Below are 21,619 nucleotides of genomic sequence, written 5' to 3' on the forward strand. Positions count from 1 at the left end.
AAATTTTCTCTATTATGGCATTTGAGGCATGTTCAAGAGAGTTCTAAATGAAGAACCTGGTTCATTAGTATGGGTTCATATGAAAGCTCTGGTATGTTTTCTATACTCTGCACAATTAGAAAGATTAATAATTCAATTATGAGCAGAAGTCCTATACCTGTTAAATTCCTAGAAAATTCTATCTATTAGCATTGAACTAGTTCCGTCCACCTAGAACTCTAAACCGTAGTGTTTGCCTAATATCTAGGGAAGCCAAATCAATCATTCAAAATCAGAATTTCAGGTTGATTATACCTCTAATTGACCACTGCAAAAGGCTGTCGTTACTTATTAAATGTGTATTTGTCTTTAAATACACATCAACTCTCCTGCCTTCATCATAACTTTAAACCGTCAAAAACATTTCTTCAATTTCACTTGCCCTCTTCTCCAAAATTCCCAAATTCTCTCAAGAAACCTGCAATCATTTCTAACCTACAAGACAATCCTGGAACTCCTCCACCACCATCTCTTTCCAATTCATCCTCAACTACTCCTCCTAGTGAATCTCCAAAACCTAGACTACGAAGGGTAAAAATGCTTGCTCGAAAGACTGTAGCATCTGGGGCTCTAAGGAAGGCTTTAAATAAAGGGTTGAAAGCAAGCCAAGTGAAAGAAAGACAAGCTCCAAATTCCGACTCCAGCTCTGAGTCTAAATCCTATCAATCCGCTATTGAGGGGAAGGACATGGGTCTTCTGACTCTAAAAAGATTCAAGAATCTCCTTCTGAGGTAAGTCCATCTGTGCTTGAAAATCTAGAGACTAGGTTTGTTCTGGTTAGACCAATTAGGGATGTTGAATTGCCTGGGATACGTAGGAGTGGAGGTAAAAAGAGTTTTGAAAAAGAAAAAGAGAGAGGGTGCATGTGGTGAAGAGAGGGGAATTGGGAAAGGTGTAGTGCCTGCTATCTGTGGGGTTGAACATGAAAGGGTAGAAGATAGTGGCATGAAGTCAGGGGAAGTGGTTATGGGGAAGCTGCTGAGGGGTTGGTTTATCTTAGCACACAAAGAGATGAACCTGTTCCATCTACTGAAGAGACCCTAGCTGATCTACTGAAAAAGGTTAGGGCAAGCTATGACCCAAAGAAACGCAGAATTCCCACAACAAAAGCCCAAAATGTTCCTAAGCCTTCCAAGAAAAGAAAGGCTTCATCCCCAACACCTACTGGCTCCTCATTGCCAAGGGGTAGAGCGACAAGAAGCAAGGTGAAACAGAGTGAAGTTGATCTACAAAGGGCCTTAGAAGAAAGTAAGAAAAAGAGAAAGGATAAAAGAAAGGGAAAGATTACAGAATCCTTAGAGGCTATTGAGGATGAAGAGATGGAACTGGTCCATCAAGAAAGGGGTACACCAGTGGAGGTTCCTATACCCAAGCCTAAAAAGCCCAAGACCTCTTCCAAGAAGTCTTCCTCTGTGCTTATGACTGACGAACCCACACTAGCCAAGAGGACAAGATCTGCAGTGAAAACCAAACAATCAAAAGTTTCTGATGATGATGACTGGAGTGGAGAAGAAGAAGAAAATGATTCTGAGAGGACAAGCTTGCCATTTTTGGCAGAAGAAAGATTTTAAAGGGTAGTCTGTTGAAGGACCTGGTGGAACCAGGAATGATGAGATTGGTGGATGCCTTAGTTGCTCAGGGATGGAAGGACATGGTCCTTCATATAGATGGTAGGCTAGCCAGAAATGAGCTGATTGAATTTATGGCCAATGTTGCTGTTAAGGATGGAGTTGTCAGTAGCCTGGTGAAAGGAGTCCAAGTGTAGTTTGATGTAGAAAAACTGGGAGAGATCCTGGACATACCCTCTGAAGGGTTTGATGACTATACAAGGCAAATATGTCCATGCCCGGACTCCCTCTCTACCGCCCTTCAAATTACCAAGAGGTTTTGTGATTCAGAAGAGGTGAATGAAGCCAGGGCTATGTAGAAAAGTGAGATGAGGCTTGAGCACAATGTTGTGTTTGAATTTATCAACAAGTGCTTATTGCCCAGACAGGAGAGAAGGCACACTGCTAACTACATGGATCTGATTCTTATGGAGTGCCTAGAGAGGAAAGCAAATCAACTGGCATGCCTTCATTATCAAACTGCAAGACAGGGTCATAAATGGCTCCAAGGCTCATGCTACTTCAGATGGCTTTATACTAACCACAGTTCTGGACAGGCTAAATGTGCCTTTGAAGAAATGAGAAATGGCCTCTATCAAGGAACACTTTGGCATCAAAACTCTTCTTGCCTGTGATTATCCATTCAATGCCATCCCAATTGAACCTAGTTCATCCTAGAAGACACCTATCAACAGCAAAGTTAGGACTCTAGTTCAGGAATGTGCAGCCAAGGATGCTGAAATTGCTAGGCTCAAGGCTCGTGTGGTTGAAGTGGAAACTGAGAGGGATGGTCTCAGAACTGAGCTTGCCAAAGAAAAGGAGAAGAATGATGGAATTCTTCAAAACGTGCTGACTCTTCTCCAAACTCAATCCCAACCCTCCAGTTCCTCCAAGCCTTAGGACTCATAGCTTCTGTCTCCTGAACTTGTTCAGTACCCCTAGTAACCCAGATTAGGGATTTTTCTGTTTTTGCTCATAGTTTAAATGTTTTTCTTTCTTTTTGTGTATTGTAGGTGGAAACATATCTCTATCAATGATAACTGTTATTTCTCTCTTGTTCAATGATTAATCTGTCCTTGATAGTTTAAATATGTTTGTTGATTACTAATAATTGCACTTGCAGTTGCCCCAGTGGCCATGAGTATTTATTAAAATCTGGGTATCACACATCGTATGCAACTTTTCGATGATGCCAAAAGGGGGAGGAGATATTGTGCTTTACATATTCTAAAATATGTGATATTTATAACCTAATTAACCTGGTCCCTAATGATAAGTGAATTTTCTAAGTTTAGTGTTAATGGTTATACTGAGTTCCTACAGGTTCCAAATAAGTAAAAAGCACAGAGTTTGTCATCATCAAAAAGGGGGAATTTGTTGGCCCAAGAACAGGTGAAGTTTTGAAGAATGACAAATGAACTCAGTCATGGACCAGGTCCATCTTGTGAAGCACAGTCATGATCAACCTATACATGTGAGATGCACATGAAGGAGATAAGTCCTATTGATCAAGCAACAATATCTCCTGATCTGTTCGAAAAGGTTGCATATTAGATAAGTGGAGAAAGTCTCCTTATATGAAGAGAACAGAATCCGGATAAAAGATAGTGTTAGAGTTTGAGATCTTCATGAACTCTTCTATAATAGAAGATCAACAATTGGGTCCCAATCAAACTCTAATTACTAACCTATTAAATGGCAGTGATTGTTCTCTTTTACATGTAATGCACATACGCATAAGTTAAACTAAATTGAGAGCAAAAGTGCAAGGTGATTTTGCAAGCAATTTATGTGTGATTTGAGTGTGCACTCCTGAAGCTACTTGAACGAGATAGAAGAATCAGTTCCATTGTCTTTATCTTTTATTCTAGTTCAATTGTAGTAGGTGATTTAAAGTTGTACCTTTTCAGCTTTCATAGAAGCAATTGTATTAGGTACCTGGAGTGTTCAAGTTATAGCTAACTTGAAGTTGTCGCAACAGTGGATGCTATGTGACACAACGGGATTAGAGTTAATCCTTAGGTTTACAAAGAGTTTTTGTAAATGCTATTTTGGCTTAGTGATTTTAGTGGAAGTTTGGGAAAATCCTACTGAGTAGTAGGTCATGGCTTTTTCACCTTTTGAGCCAGGTGTTTTCCACGTAAAAATCTCTGTATTCTTTATTTTATGTACTTATTATTCCGCAAACAGTAGTAGTTAGAACACCTAGAAGAACCAGGTTCTTCTATAGCGAAAATTGGGTATCACACAAATCACCCCCTCTTGTGTGGTATTGACGCTTAAAACATCACCTAGTATGCTGGAAGTGGACGCCCTCACAAGGGATCTTGATGACATTCGTACATTAATGTGGGATGAATCTAGACCAACAGAGCTCTCTAAGAATATGCTTTTTTTTTGATAAAACGCTCCTTAGAAGGGAGGTGCGAATTTACATCATAAAATAATATCATGCGATCGAGGTTAATGAGTCATCTATGCAAGTATCCTTATCTTGTCTCGGTGCTGTCCCTTGGTTGATATCGGGAACCCGAGCTAATCATATTCTATCCTTATCTTCGATTCATAACGATTATGGACGTCTGCCCATGTAGTCGCTTGGAATTCGAGCAGGCTTTCCTTAAACTTTCAGGAGGCATCGGCGTAAGAACTCCTCGGGTTCAAAACCTTAGTAAATGCCTCGGCTGCCTATTTGTTTGGAACGGGCGATAACAACATCCTTTCTTTCTGGATCTGATCACGAACTCCCGTAGTAATTTGGACTCTCCTTGTGCAATTTTGAATATGTCCGCCTTCCGGGCTTGGACCTTCCCGGCCCCGACATGGGTCTTAATGAAAGAATATACTAGTATTTCAAAAGAATCTATTAAGTGTTCAGGTAGGAGTGAATACCATGTCAAGGCCTCCTTCGTAAGGATTTCTTTAAAAAATTTCAGTAGAACCGACTCATTCTCATGTTGAGCCAAGTCATTTCCTTTCATCGTTGTTGTATAAGTTGTAATGTGCTCCTGAGGATATGAAGTCTTATTGTACTTTGGTATGTCTGCCATCTTGAACCATTTTGGAATCAATTCTTGTGTTGCGCTCAGCTTAAACGACAACTGGGTGTACTTTTTCGACTCCGGACCCTTCAACACTGGTGGTGCGCCTAGAATCTGGTCCATTCGGGCATGAAAATCCTTCATGTTCTGATTTATCCGCACGTTCATATCCCTCATGAATCTCATGAGTTCGAGTTTGAAGGGATCATTACCGCTGTCGTTACCAGATCCGCTGCAAGTTACCCGGGCTCCGTCAAAACCGACCTCACCCCTCGGGGTGTTTTAATCGACTCTCTGAGTCGTTTGATTTGTAGGAGTGCTGGGAGGAACTGGACCTCTTCCATTTGCATTGTTGGAAGCATATGATAATTCTTGCTTCAATTCCGTCATGACTTGGTCCTGCCTTGAGAGATGGACCATAATGGCTTTCTATTGCTCTCTCAAGATCTTCACCGTTTTCGCAACGTGTTCATCCTCTGCATCATCGAGGGTTGGCTCCTGCACATCTTAGGGATATTGTCCGCCAAAACCGGAGTTGCCACATCCCCTTCATTGTGGGTGTCACTGATTGAATCCCTATGTTAAGACAGATTTTTGTGCGCCTTAACATTATGTGCGATGTTGATATTATTAGCTGCCATTTTCGATTTTTGCAATGAAACAAAGAATCAAACGAGTTAGTAATAGATGCAAGGATTAGTTCAATTACGCAACTGTCTAAGCCCCCACAGTGGGTGCCAAACTATTTACCCGTAAAACGGTACAGTTGAATTTGTAATATGGTTTATAGATAAGCGAACTTATATTACCCAAAATGATAAATAAGCTATATTAAAAATAAGACTTAGCTTTAAAATCGAAGGGAATGGCAGGCCTATTTCCGTGAGATATGCTTCTGAGGACAGAAAAAGAACAATATAAACAAAAAGTAAAGTTATATTCTTTAGCTTAAGAACAGAATATAGCATAAGTTTTGCGAGAGATTTTGTGTGTTTATAATGGTCGTTGAAATCGCTATTTATAGCTATACCTTGGAAACAAGATCCTAGGATCAAGCCCCTCTTAAATGGCAATAAAGGAAGTCATGACAGGCCATGAATGCCAGAACTTTCTGCAATGACAGCCTATTTAATACTAAGGAATATTCTTCATTAAATGTCATCTGGTGACGAACATTCAACCTCTCACGTCGGTTACGCTCCCCTCGAGACTTATCCGATGTCAGCTGCAGTTGTTGCTCCCGGACTACGTTCTTACTCGATTTGTCTTTCAGCTGTCTCCGGTTCCGCGTGTCATGCTATCATTCGATCATTCAATATAAACCAATTTTACCTTACACAACTATATAGTGAAACATCAAACATGTCATGAGATAATATTATGTTCAGATTAGAGTCATCAAAATGGGCTTGGTCCGTGAGGCCAGCCTAACCCAGCCTGCTACTTGGGTAGGGTTGGGCTAGGATTTATTGAGCCCATTTAAAACTGAGGCTTATAAGCCCGACCCAAGTCAGCCCACTGGCCCTTGAGGCTTAACCGAGGTTGGTCTTGGGCCGGCCCGTGGACCAAAAATTAATTAAATTCTAATTAATTACTGTTAAATATTTAATATTTAAAAAAAGTAAAAAGTAAAAAAATATTAACTATAATCCCCATTCCACAACCTTAAATTACTCATTTACCTTTCCATATCAACCAGAATTTAGATTTTTGACATGCATGTAATATGACAAAATTAGTTTTTCTTTTGCTTAATTAATAACGAACTCGAAAAGTCTTAGGTAGCCAATAAAATTTTTTCTCAAAAGAAAATATTACTTTAAGTGAACAATGATCAGTTTGGATTACTTTAATATATTATTACTATTTAACCTACTCTTCAGTATAGATAAAGATCAGTTTTAAATACATAAAAAAAATTGACCACTAGCAAATTTCAAGAATTTTAAAAATTTTATGGACTATAATAATGAAATCAACAAATGATGTTAATTCTACATTAAAAAACCTCATCATATAAGCTTATTATAATAATCCCTGAATCTGAGGAAAATGAAAGAAAGGTATTAAGAAAATATTCATGTAACTTTAAAAAAGAACAACAAGAGATATAGAGAATTTTCATTTCAATTACGAGATTCCTCATCAAATGTCAACATTTTTGTACACTCTAAGCAAATAGAAGTTATTGTTTACATGATTAATCGACTATGTCACGAAAAAATATTTAAGGATTTAAAGATATTTTTAAAAATAAAATAAAAATGAAGGGTCGGCCCGTCCTAACCCGTCAAATTTAAAAGTCCACGAGGCTTGGGCTGGGCTGGCCCATTTTGACAGCTCTAGTTAAGATAAAATACTAAGTTTAAATTAATTTGTCTCCAAATTTAAAAAGATACCATGCATTTTTTTTTTAATGGATTAATAATTTAATAGTACCACATAAATAGAATTGAGGAAGTATTAATTGTATGCTCCCATAAAGCATAGGAAAGACTTTTTACCAGTTGGCACCCATCATCTACCGAGAGGGAGGCTTAAATTCGAGAGCACAACCATGTTACCATTTCCTTGTAATTTAAAAGTTTTAAAGTTAAGAATATGTAATAATTCTTTTTTTTGTGAAATTCAGAATGACAGTACTCTAACCATCAGAAATATACGTAGTAGTTGCATCCTCAACTATATTATTCGTTACAATTTCTAGTTAAAACAGTAAGTAGTACAATAAACAAACATAATTGATGTCTTGCATCAGTCATTACACATGAGCATTAATGAACCGTCGTATCTATCATATTCCACTGATCATATGATCATGCAGATAGATCTATCACTTGTGCTGACTTGCCTTGGCTTTTCTCTTCTCCATGTAAAAGAAACCAAAGAGGGACACAACAGAGAAAACAGAGAAGACAACAGAGCAGATATCCAGCGTTGCGTGGCGGCCGCTGATGGCTTGAACCTCGAACAAGTCGTCAGTTTTCTCGGCATTGGTGTTTTGGCCATAACCAGACTCTTCTCCTGCAGAATTTAAGGCATAAGCCCTGACGAAATAGGTGCCGGTGGGGACATCTCTTTCAATTGTCCATGTGAAATTGTTGTTAGCTGACTTGTATGGCTTAGTAACAATGTCGAATTGACAAGTCTTGTCTTTCTTGAGATGGTCCTCTGTTCTCCTCCAGGCACGATCCTTTTGGCTAATGGGTGCATAACAAAGCTTCAGTTTGACTGTCTTGTAGGTTGAGTCTGTTCCAGCTAGGTTGCTGCTCTTATATGACCATGTCAATGTTATATCGCCTTCCCCAGCTTTCAGAACTGAAATGTTTATATTAGTACAAGTGTTTAAAATCTATATAACAAACATTAAATAGATAACATAAAAATAAGCAAGATATGATTATATTATGAACGTTTGAACAATGCGGAAGGATAAAAATATGATTTATCAAAGCTTGAGGCGTGTCAAGGACACTGTTCTTAAGGATATTTCGCTCTCACAGTAAAGAATAAAATGAGCCGTATCCTCTAGGATTCAATAAGCAGAACTAGCAGAAAATTAAATAAAGAAACCCAGTATATAGGAGGAAGAAGAAGATTCATGAAGTTATTTTAGAAAGTGTGTCTTTAACTCTCCAAAGACAATTTTTATACAGGCGTTGCTTCAACAGCTAGTTAATGGCTAGATATATAACAGTTAGTTCGACTCTATTGAATGTAAAATATTTACTAAATAATAAGTAAATGTAAATAATACTTTAAAGAGAAAAGATTTTCCAAACCAAGATGAACATTACTTTTTGAGATATCACTAATTTTTCAACAAAAACTTCTAACTAGATTACCAAGGGAAAGAAAGTAAATCTCTCATTAAAAGTTTATCTTGGCCCTTTCCAATCTTCCATCGAAGCTAAGAGGCGGGTAGGCGATTGCAATGGAAGATTAGGACAATATTGACATAAGAAAACGTTTACATCAAACTAAATAATATAACCATAATAGTAACAACCAATTAAGGCGAGAATATATACTACTTAACCATAATTAAATAACAAAATACGCATGATGCATGTCTTTGATTATTTTGTTTTGTCCAAACACCAGAGTAAGTTTTTTTGCTATTTACGTACCTCCTTGTCTGTGTGAAGCAGATACTAAAAGACTACTCTTGAGGCTAGAGAACAATATTTCACCATGACTAGTAGCTGCCAAACATGATAACAAAAGTGTAGCCACAAGAAAAAGACGAGTAGCCATTTGCTGATGATCTGAAGAACTTCTTTTAATCAACCGGGGCGATGATGGGTGGGGTTGGGTGCTTTTTTTTTTTTGGGGGGGGGGGGGGGGGGCGGTGAAGGGTTAAAGGAACTGAATGCAAAAGAAATACCACTGATGGTTTGATAGTTGGAGGTGCAATGCTTCTTTATATAGATTTGTTGCAACTTCCCACAAGAAATGGACATCCTTAAAAAAGCTTTGATGAATTAATAAGTCAAAGGCAAACTAACAACTAGGCACAGCTAGCTCTTAAATTTCTTTCGTATGACATGAAATAATAGAATAGTATCGTTTTCTAATAATCGTTAATTAATTATAAAATCATCGTTAGGCGGATGAATTGCCTCTAAGACATGTTCAAAGGGTAAGGTGGGTTATAAGCGCTTACAGAATAATAAACTTGGGAATTTTTGAAACGATAACTTAGGACTTGGGGGTAATAATTGAGAAGTTGACTTTCTATTTTTAGAACATTAACCCTAAAAAGGACGAAACTTATGGTGTTATGTTGAAACAAAATTAAGTAAATAAAAATGTGACTGCTCTAATAGTTTAAGCTATTCGATGAGTTGCTTACAAAATATATATAGTATTGAATCGGACAGAAGTCCTGGATTCGAGTTTTACTACCATCCATTATATAAAATAAAATAAAAAAAGCATATACCTGAAACATGGAAAACAATCAAATATAAAAAAGAATTCATTTGCTTAGACCATGAAAAAGAATTAGACCCCTACATGAGGAATCATATTGAAGACGTACTTGTTTAACCAAAATTTTATTTATTAGGATAAATTTATTAAATTTTTAAATGTAGGCCACAAACAAAGAAAATTAAATTGATAACAGAATTAGTAAGTAAATAAAATTGCACTCTTTCTAATAGTTTAAGAATTAACATGAGTTGATCACACATTTGAACATGATATTGGATCGGGCAGAGATCCTGGATTCAAGTCTCACTGCCATTCATTATTAAAAAAAATAATAAATCATGTACTTGGACCATGGAAAAGAATCAAATATAAAAAGGAATTCATTTTCTTAGACCACCAAAAAAATTAGAATCGAATATATACTTAAATAAATAAATAAAAATATAATCTTTCTACCGGTTTAAATGCTTAGATTAGATAATCACACAATTGATATGTGCTAATAGTTACATACTTAGACGAATATTTCTTACACTGAAAAGTATTTCTGTTATTTCTAAATTCAGCCGGATGATAGAAATCCGCTCCACAACTCGTAGCCAACTTTGGTAAATTCTTCGTTTTTACAAAATATTTACAAAAAAAAAAAAAAAAAAAAGAGAGTAAGCTTGTGACATATTCACTAGGGATTCCGAGCATCTCGTAGAAAAAGAGTATGTAATGTAGAATTTGAAGAAGGCAGTACTCAGAGAGTTACTGTTGCTTACCAAGATTTAAGACACAGGTGGATAGTGTTTTATGTCCAATATCACTAGCTTCGCGTGTATAATAGAAGCATAGCTCCTACTTTCTGCAGTAACGAACATCATTCCATCTACCAATATTGTCAATTATATTCAATTCTATTAATTAAACCACCTTTAAATATTTCACTACAACTTTCATGTTAAATCTAACATGCAGTATTTTGTTTTTTATTTTTCTAAAAGTCTTATCCAAATGTTAGTCATCCGTCAGATAATATGTACTCTCAGAAGTGCAATTCGTGATTATTACTAATACACTTGTTTAAGAAATAAGTCTAGAAAATTCATAGTTGAGAAGCGGAGCAACTTTCTTTTACATTAATTAGTTATACTATATCGTTGCACGTGTATCCCGTCTCAATAAGTATATATTTTTAAAAAATCACATAAATACTTTGTTAACTAATTATATTTGAGTTATAAAATAAGTTTAAGAAAAAAGTGTGAGTTCCTAAAAATGATAATTATTGATTCATTTATTGATAATAAATGAAGAAACAATGGTAATAGAAGTCCTCAATCATCGTAGTCAATATTTTCAACTTAAGATTTATTCATTACTATAATTTCACAAGTTCTCGTGTTTCTTTATATTTTCATCAAGAGTACATAAACTCTCGACAATTTAAGAATTATTTTTTTTTAGAAATATATATATTCTTAAGTTCATTCTTAAAAAAACACAAGATATTCATCTAACTTACAACAGATCTTTTATTTTGTCTCGCAAGCAAAATGTGAATTATTTTATTTTTTTAATTAATAAGAAATATTGTACAAATTATAAAACAATAAAAATATAAATAATTTTTGAGATTTTGGCCAAACAGCCTCATGTTCAATAGAGGTTCACAATTAAGAATACCAAAATAAAGATGTACTTGATGAATACGTAAATGCAAAATTTAATTATTAATATAAATACGTCAATGCAAAATTTAATTACTAATATAAACACGTGAATGCAAAATTCAACTACCATAAAAAAATTGCTCAAAGAAGAACCTAAAAATTCTTAATTGTATAGTTACTACTCGAACTGCTCGAATAACATAAAGTTTGATGATGAAAATGTAGAATTGTCGCTTGTTTTATAAAAAATTTTGGCTATACAATTTGAAACATGAAAGGATTTACATAAAGTAATAAAACAATGTATAGTTTAATGATTTATCAGAAAATAAAGATTCCGAAATCAAAAAGAAAATTAGTTTTTACCTAATATTTTTTGAAGAAGTAATCTGTCAAAAGTTTATTAACTAAAAAACTTCCTATGATACTTTCCTTGAAAGTGAATAAAATTTTCCTAAGTTAGTTGAAAGACGAAACTTTTTTAGTTTTATTGAATAGCGAAAACTTTCCTAGTTTTAGTTGAAAGTGTTTGAAATTTTATATCTAAAAGAAAGAAAAATAAAAGTTTTAAGTATTAGATTAATAATTAAATAATTATTCCTAAATAGTAGGAAATTAATTAAATGATTATTCCTAAATATAGTAAAATAAATAAATGACTATTTTATCCCATGTGAACTCTATTTTAAAAGGATAAAAAAAATGAAAGATATTTCATTAAGGGCCTTCGTACTTTTAATATAGTATATAGATAGATAGATTATTTAATAAAAATTAGGAACCTTAGGCCCGGCCAATAACAAATTTTTATCAGCCAGCAACAACTTCTAACGAGTTTAAAATAATCACCGTCGCGATGGCAAGCCACTTCCAATATGATACTTTCATTGCCTTGGGATGAGTACGGATTTATCCCTTAATGTTTTTGAAAGAGTAAAAGACATGAATAGGATCCAAAGGATGCAATTGATAAGCCAGATTTTGTGCAAAAGCTGGATACGATAGGAGCGCAAGCTGATCGTTGACCATAATTGAGTTATATATATATTATTAAGTACTAAAATTCAAGTGGGTCCTCAAGTTGGGTTTAACAACTGTTTATCTTAAACTAGGGTAACATGCACTGCATATATTCTATCTTTGATCAAAGAAACTAGAGATGTTAAGATTCATGTCGCTCATTCTCGATAAACTTAAGACTCTAGAAACGAACGAAAAAGAAATAAAGCAAACATATGATAGAAACTCCAAAGATCTAAACATTGGCCGTTGAAATACCACGAATTGATATGTCCCTTATACTCAAATTCTGTATTGCATTTATTGGAAGAAGATGTATGGTTGGATGGTTGATCTCCTTTTGAGTTCGAATCTTAGAATAAAGAATCTATTAATAAAAAATGTTCTACCTCTTAACGAATTATTTGATACAAATCTAAATTAGTGGGACAAAAATAAAATAAAAAAGATTCTGAAGAGGGAGAAAAAGCTCATCAAGGGTGAATTCAAACTAATAGAAAGAAAATTGCTAAAGAATAACAGCGACGCCAAAAGTTGACCTGATGAATATTTCTTTTAAAATTAAGGTACTCAATATTATCTCGTAGGAGCTCATTTTTCAACGCTATGGATATGAAGAAATCAATTATTAATGATACATCAGACAAGATAACCAAATTAGGTGGAGCAGGTTCATGTATGTACGGAACCCGTTGCTTATCGTATCCACATGTTCGGTAGATTATCTTTTTTCTCGTTGACTTTTTTTAGCGTGACATTTACAAAACACATTTATCTAAAGGTGCACTTAATGTTATGTTTTAAATTGCATTTTCTATCTTTCCTTTAATTAAGATGAATATTTGAATTTTGTGGCTGAATGTTGACCAGAAAATTTGACGTGTGCTTCACTTTTTTCATTAGGAAACTCTAAGCCTAGAATAAAATGTTTAGATTGCTATATCTGACATTTCGAGGGATATTTAACTAGAAAAAGGCGAAAGGTAGAAGATTTTTTTTAAAATTGTCACGACCCGGACTTTTCACCATCAGGACCGTGATATCGCCTAACATTGTACCCACTAGGCAAGCCAACGTTTCTGATTATTTTATCTTTTTCCTTTGTCTTTTAACAGTTTATAAGTTAACATAAGAAAATAAGTGGAATAAATGTAAAAGAATAGAATTTAACAGTTTATCTTGATACAAATACGAAACCGTAATAAAATTCTACCCAGAAATACACATCTGTCTCGAAAATAGATAAAACAGAAAAGAAACAGGATAGAAGGGGACGCCAAGGCCTACGGACACCTGCAGGACTACCTCGGTCTCCACTGGACTGAAGGCAGCCACCTAACTCTACTCAAACGATCGGGTACTGAGATTTGCACAGAAAGTGCAGAGTGCAGTATCAGTACAACCGACCCCATGTACTGGTAAGTGTCGAGCCTAACTTCGGCGAAGTAGTGACGAGGCTATGACATGACAAAGATCATAAACCTGTGCAGTTAATCAATATAATAACAGAGTAACAAGTAGTAAAAACTAAGCAGAAATATACAGGAAGGGGCAACATGCTATGGGGGTTTCAACATAAAGAATTACCGCAGTAAAAAATTTAAGAAGTTACAACACTTGAACCAATAGCAGCAAATGAACACAGTAAACAGAAAATGTGCATGTCATCACCCTTCGTGCTTTTACTCTCGATCCTCACCATGCAATCAATAATAAAAATGTGCATGGCATCACCCTTCGTGCTTTATCACTCTTCCTCACCATATGAATAATAATAATGTGCACGGCATCACCCTTCGTGCTTTATCACTCTTTATTACCGTATGTATACATATAAATTTAAATGTGCACGGTATCACCCTTTGTGCTTTAACACTCTTTCCTCACCATATGCATAAGTATGAATGTGTACGGCATAACCCTTCGTGCTTTATCACTCTTTCCTCACCCAACAATAGGGACAATAACATCTCGGCAAGGGAATCAACAATAGAAACAATAACATCCCGGTAAGGGAATCAGCTATAACCAATCTCATCCCAACTGTTAACTTCACAAAATAAATCTCAACTTGAGCCGATACTCAGCAATGGTCAATTACCAAGAAATTGTCATAAGTCTTGTTTAACATGGATAAGCATCAATTGAGGCATGAATGGTACATGATAAGAATCATAACGGTCGCAGTATAAGACTCACAGGCATGCTTGACACCAACGTATAGATACTCGTCACCACACCTATACGTCATACTCAACACTAACACGTAGTAAATAAGGCAACAACACATATTCCCTCAAGCTAAGGTTAGGCCTAACACTTACCTCAATTCCACGGACAAAATCAAGCCTCAATTACCGTTTTACCTCTCGGTTCCACTTCCAATCCACTTGTATCTAGTAATAATTTACTTAATAATATTAATAAATGTTAATTAAACCAATTCTAATGCATGAATATAGATTTCCCAATGTTTTCCCCCAAAAAATTCAAAAGTCGACCCCGGGCCCGCTTGATCAAAACTCGAAGCTCGAACCAAAACCTGACTACTCATTCACCCACGAACCTAAATATGCAATTGGTTTTGAAATCCGACATCAATTTGATGTCCAAATCCCCAAATTTTAAAATTCCTAATTTCTACCCAAGAACACCGAATTTCCCATGAAAAACCCTAGATTTTGAGATGAAATAGATTGAAGAAAACAAGTTAAGATTTATTTACCTATGATTTGGGGAAGAATTTTCTCTAGAAAAATTGACCTTAGGAGTTTAGGTTTTGAAATTTTTAAGAATGAAGTAAAAATCCCGTCTAAAAGATATTTTGATCAGGTGCACATGTCGCAGTTGCGACAAGAGCTTCGCAACTGCGAGACAGGCTTCGCAAATGCGAGACAGGATTCACAATTGCAAACCTGCTGCATGTCTGCTCCTCTCGCAATTGCGAGCATTTTGTCGCAATTGTGATGACTGGCCCCTCCCTAATGACTTCGCAATTGCGAAGGGAGATTCGCAAATCTGAACAAGGCAGGCATGGGCTTCTTCGCAATTGCGGGAAAGCCCTCGCAATTGCCAAACCTGCTAGGCTCACAATTGTGAAGCCTGACCTCACAATTGCGAGATCAGAGCCTGCAACAATACCAGATGCAACAACCAACTTTCTCTAAATCCGAAAACACTCTCTGGCTTATCCAAAACTCTCCCGAGCCCTCGGAGCTCCAAACCAAACATGCACACAAGTCTAAAAATATCATACGGACTTGCTCGTGCGATCAAATCGCCAAAATAACATCTTAAAGAACGAATTTACCACCAAAACTCATGAAATTCATAAGATAATTCAAAATTTTTATTTTCTCAACCTAGGGTTCGATTTATATCAAATCAACTCCGATTCTTACCAAATTTCACAGATTCAACTTAAATATTATTTTAAATGTGTACCGGGCCCCGGAACCAAAATACGGGCCCGATACCATCAAGATCACACATCATTTCATTTCCAAAAGTCCTTATATTTTCCAGCAAATAATTTTCTTTAAAAATTCTTTTCTCGAGCTAGGGACCTCGGAATTCGATTTCGGGCATGCGCCCAAGTCCCATATTTTACTACGGACCCTACAAGACCATTAAATCATGGATCTGTGTCCGTTTACCAAAAATATTGACCGAAGTCAACTTTACTCGATTTTAAAGGCCATTTTCAATATTTTTCTTAAATTTCACATAAAAGCTTTCTGGAAATGCGCCTGGACAGTGCATGCAAATTGAGGAAAAAGAAAATGAGGTTTTAAGGCCTCGGAACTCGGATTCGAATTCTAAAATACAAGATAACCCTTTGGGTTATCACATAAATAAAAAGAGTAACTAACATAAATTACAGCACCAATGAGGTTAATTAGCTACAAATTTTCCCCTTTATTTCTGGAGTATCTTAATAGCTCAGTTTGTTAGCTATAAATATTTACCGTGTTGGTTCATTGGTAATAGGCAGTCATACCATGTGGCAACACAATAGTTGACACGTGACTAATAATGCTTAATTAGCTCCACGTCAGATAGGGCAACCTTAGTAAGTTGAACTGGAAGGGCAGCTGAGGAAATGCATATCTGGATCAGACAACATCAATACATCATCCCATAAATGACCATCCGGGAAGTCTCTAGTGTCCGGATAAGGTGAATCAATAAGTCTCAAAATATCTGAGTTTCAGCATTAACTCTTAAGCTGTTACGAATCTACCAGGTGAAACGTATGGAACGAGCCGATAATATTGATAATGGACATGCGTGATCTTAGAGAGAAATTACTCTAGTTTATACGATAAATACTCCTTCTCCTCCTTATTTATTCCCCAGGATATTTCTCATACTCATACTGTTTATCGTAGCAATTCAACTACCGATTCTGCCTAAAGCTCTATATTCTTTTCCCTTATAGTCTATAGAAGAATATCAATAAGAAGTTCTTTTTTGTTGATTGCTCTCTGTTGGAGCCCATGACACACTATACAAGCCCAATATAGAAGAGTCCCACTTGAAGAAGTTACAATCGATGAAGCATCCCCTTAATTGACCCGGTTCATTTTTATTTAATTATACCCAGTTCATTGTAAATACATAAATATAGAGTTTCACATTATTTTGTACAGACATTACATATTAATAAAAGATCTCAGCTCAAGTTCTTTTCTCTTCATACGAACATTTCATCTTAGGGTTTCTCCTGTGAATCTTGTTCGAGATCATGAAGAATTCGACTGTTTTCATGGTATCAGAGCTCGGGAGCTCGTAGATATTGTGTTTCCGCATCGATCAATTGTACCCTCGGTCAGTTTGGTTAGAGTTTGACTCCGTTAATTTTCTGGGATTTCATCAGATTTGTTCATTTTTGCTGAGGTTTTCTTTCGATCTCGACAGAAGGTTCAAAGCTAAGTTTTTTTTCTTCAGTTTCGATTTTCAATTGGTAGTTGTTTGCTGTTTCACGCTATAGCTCTCATCAGTACTGTGAAAATTGACTGGCTTTGTGAAAGCCCTAATTTTTTCTTCAAACCTAACTTTTCAATTGCATAATTTTCTATCGATGGCTCCTATTGACGATTCGTCTACTACTACTACCACTACTTCTTAAACTTCAACTAGATTTTTTTCTATTGAACCATCTCACTCTTTGTACGTGTACCTGTCTGATTTTCTTGGCACAATTTTAGTCACAATGACCTTTACTGGCACGGCTTATGGGGGTTGGAGATGAATCATGTTGATTGGCTTATCATGTAAAAATAAATTGGGGATAATCAATGGATCAATCCCCAAACCTAGTGAAAACTTTGTGTTGTTTGAACCCTGGGTCCGTTGTAATGACATGGTGACTGCTTGGATACTAAATAGTCTAGACACTGAGATTAGAGAGTGTGATGTATACAGAATCTGCTCAAAAACTTTGGAAAGAAATCGAACAACGATATGGGAAAACGAATGGGGCTAAGGTGTTTCACATCAGGAAGGACCTTGCTTCCATTTCCCAGGGATCCTCTAACATTGCTTCCTATTTCAGTCGCATTAAAAAGCTTTGGGATGAGTTGGCTTATTCAATCACTTATCCAAACTGTACATGTGGTTGTAAAGAGGCCTTTCAGAAGATCGAAGAAGAGCAGAAGGTTCATCAATTCCTGATGTAGTTAAATGAAACCTACATTAGGGTTAGAAGAAACATTCTTATAATGAAACCTTTGCTGATTGAGGATGAAAGCCAAGCTGAGGTTCAAATTTCAAATTCAGTTTTTAGTCCAGAATCTTCCTCCTTTTGCACAGATGTTCAGAAACCTATAAATTCAAGGATGCAATTTGACACTACTAGGGAGAGTACCAGAGTTCAAAGGCCTTTTACTCAAAGGATAAATTTTGATCCTACTAAGAAGGGGAATTCTAGTTTAATGTGCCAATACTGTAAGAAGCCTGGGCATCTAATTGAAAACTTCTACAAGCTGCATGGGTACCCTCCAGGTTTTGGTTCCAAGTTCAGAAGGTCAACTGCATTTGCTCAAGTTTCTGATCCACCTGACATGTGAGCTACTGATAACTCTGCTTCTAAGAGCTCCAAGGTAATTCCACTTGACATTGGGGGAAACATTCTGACAAAACAACAATATGATCAACTGCTCAATTTGCTCCAATAGTCCAAGATGTCCTCTGCCTCTCAAGACATTCCTTCTGGTTCAGCAAACTTTGCAGGTCTGATAGGTACTTCTGTTTTCAGTAATTCTGCTTCTTATGTTTGCAATTTTACTAAAGTAGAGGATGACTTTGGATCATAGACTCTAGTACTACTAATCATATGACCCCTCACCAATCTTTACTAACTGATGTTAAGCCCTTACCTTTGGTTTACCTTGTGACTCTTTCTAATGGGTACAAAGTTAACGTCCATTGTACTGGTTCTCTTTATCTTTCTCCAGCCATTTCTATTTCTAATGTCTTACTTGTTCATTCATTTCATTATAATCTCATCTCTTTGAATCAACTACTTGTTCATCTTAAATGTAATGCCTTTTTTACCGCTTATGCATGTGCTTTGTTATGGGGCCCTTTTCTAAAGAAGCCAGTAGTGCTTGGTAGACTTCAGAAGGGTCTCTACATTATTCAGCCCAATGATATTTGTGAGTGTGATACTTCGTCTTCTAATTCCTCTGTAAATACTATAACTGTCAATGTTGATATAAAGAATAAGAGCAGCTCTCTTTTATATCCTTCTTTGTGTGCTAATATTTCTACTTCTGCCTTGTCTATTGATCATGCATGACATTTGAGGTTAGGACATGCTCCTTTTGCTAAAATAAAGCATATTTCTTTTCTTTCTGATAAATTGCCTCCCAAACAATATTTCATTTGTTCCATTTGTCCCATGGCTAGGCAACAAAGGTTATCCTTTCCTGAAAGTACCATTCACTCTACTACTCTTTTCCAATTGATTCATGTGGACTTGTGGGGACTCTTTTACACCCTAACTTATAATGGTTTTAAGTATTTTCTGACTATTGTAGATGATTTTACTAGGGCCACTTGGACCCACTTGCTTTCCTTTAAATCCAATGACTTTTCTATTTTGAAATCCTTCATTGCTATGGTCAACACTCAGTTTTCCCTTCCTGTTAAAACTATAAGATCAGACAATGCTTTTGAGTTGGGAGAAAGCAATGAGGCGAAAACCTTTTTCTCTGCTCAAGGTATCCTTCACCAGACTTCCTGTTCACATACACCATAACAAAATGGTATAGTGAAGAGGAAACACAAATACCTACTTGAAACTGCCCGGGCACTCCTTTTTCAATCAAAATTGTCTCTCAAATATTGGGGTGAGTGTGTTTTGACTGCCATCTACCTCATCAATAGATTTCCTTCCCCTCTACTTCAACATAAGTTTCCTTTTGAGTTGTTGCATGGTTCCTCTCCTTCATTTGCACATTTGAAAACTTTTGGGTGCCTATGTTTTGTTGCTGTCCCTAACTTATAGAGATAAGTTCAAATCTAGGACTATTCCATCTGTTTTCATTAGATATAGTTCTGGGAAGAAAGCTTATAAGTTGCTCAACCTCTCCAGCTCAGTCATTTTTCACTCACGGGATGTGGTGTTCCATGAACACATATTTTCCTATTTTGTTCCATGAACACATATTTCCCTATTCTAATACATCTACTTCTGCTCCTTTGTTTCCTCCACTCCCTCATTTTTCTATGCCTGAGCATGTACCAATCCCTGACCATATTCATGCTACTATTCCTGTTTCTACCTCTTCCTCTATTTCTTCTTCTCATGTTCCATCCTGTGCTTCTACTCCTCCTCTTAGGAGATCTGATAGGCCTTCCAAACCTCCTACTTATCTTAATGATTATGTATGCACCTCTATTTCTAGTTCTAATGTCTTACCCTCTTCTGGTGTTAATTGCTTATTGGAGCCTCAATTTTATCATCAAGTTGTGTCTAATCCTGTTTGGCAAGAGGCCATGATGAAGGAGTTTCAAGCTTTATAAGCCAATAACACCTGGACTATAATGCCTCTTCCATCAGGGAAGAAGGCTATACCTTGTAAATGGGTTTACGAGATAAAACAGTGGGCTGATGGTTCCATTGAGAGATACAAGGCTAGATTGGTGATTCGAGGGGATAGGCAATAGGAAGGAGTAGAGTTTACTGAAACTTTCTCTCTAGTGGTCAAGTTGACCACCATTAGATGTTTGTTGTCCATAGCAGCTAAGAGACATTGGATAGTCTTCCAAATTGATGTTAACAATGCTTTTCTACATGGTGATCTTGATGAAGATGTCTTTATGAAAATACCTCCTGGTCTAACTGTTCAGTCCTCTCCGTCTACTACTCCTTTGGCCGGTAAGCTTAATAAATGCCTCTATGGTCTTAGACAGGCTTCTAGATAATGGTATGCTAAGTTGTTTTCAGCTCTTCAGTCCAAGGGTTTTCATCCTAGTGTTAATGACTATTCTTTGTTTCGAAAATTACATGGGAATTCCTTGACCACAGTAGCTGATTATGTTGATGCTATATTGGTGATTGAGGATGATTTATGTGAAATTGTTTCCTTGAAACAATTTTTAGATGATCAGTTTAAGATAAAAGATCTTGGTGAAATTCATTTTTTCTTGGACTTGAGTTTGTCAAGCAAGAAAATGGTTTTATGGTTAATCAACACAAATTCCTTGTGGAACTTGTTTCTGAGTTTCATTATTCTGTTGTTACTCCTATTGTTTCCCTACTAGATCCTCATGTTAAGTTGTCAGCTGATTCTGGAGAATTGTTGCCTGATCCATCTGTCTATAGAAGGTTGGTATGCACCGGTGCTGTACATTTAAAATTAATTATGAAGCTAATATATCAAATATTACTTGGCTTAGATGTAGGCCAATTTGTTGCTCAAACGTTCTAAACTAAGGATAATTCTGAAATAATTGAGGTTTATCTCAGCCAATTCTCAAACAATTGGCTGAGATGTAAGCCAATTTGTTACTCATTTGCACTATTGACCTATGAAACAACTGTGGTGGTCCAACAGAGAGTAAATAACTGGTCATGGATCTCAGAGTACTCGTACCGCACAGTTCCCACTGCCACTTCAGTAAAGGGGTTTCTTTTAGTGTGGAGATACCATCATATGGTGAAAGATTTTCCCAGACTCCGGACAAATGTGTCACAGTGGGGTATTCAGGCAAGTAGAGGATGCCGAAGAGGGGGAGGCCCGGCCCGATGATGTGTTTCATATAGTAGGCTTGAGGTCGCTGCACCAGATGATGTCATACATGTATG

General features: G+C 36.3%; 2 protein-coding genes across 2 annotated transcripts; one reads left to right on the top strand and one right to left on the bottom strand.

Moving 5' to 3' along the window:
• Nucleotides 1-7,332: 7,332 nt before the first annotated feature.
• Nucleotides 7,333-9,020, bottom strand: LOC104237207 (high-affinity nitrate transporter 3.2-like). Its single transcript, XM_009791313.2, has 2 exons — nt 8,818-9,020; nt 7,333-8,005 (listed from the first exon to the last, which is right to left on the bottom strand). Exons 1-2 carry the CDS (start codon nt 8,942-8,944, stop codon nt 7,521-7,523), a joined length of 612 nt encoding a protein of 203 aa, XP_009789615.1. The 5' UTR covers nt 8,945-9,020; the 3' UTR covers nt 7,333-7,520.
• An 8,700-nt stretch (nt 9,021-17,720) lies between these two features.
• LOC138879720 (uncharacterized) lies at nt 17,721-18,374 on the top strand. The gene is made up of 2 exons (XM_070159356.1): nt 17,721-17,963; nt 18,048-18,374. Exons 1-2 carry the CDS (start codon nt 17,721-17,723, stop codon nt 18,372-18,374), a joined length of 570 nt encoding a protein of 189 aa, XP_070015457.1.
• Nucleotides 18,375-21,619: the final 3,245 nt, after the last annotated feature.

This window comes from Nicotiana sylvestris, chromosome 10, assembly GCF_000393655.2.
Source record: "Nicotiana sylvestris chromosome 10, ASM39365v2, whole genome shotgun sequence".
Lineage (NCBI taxonomy): Eukaryota > Viridiplantae > Streptophyta > Magnoliopsida > Solanales > Solanaceae > Nicotiana > Nicotiana sylvestris.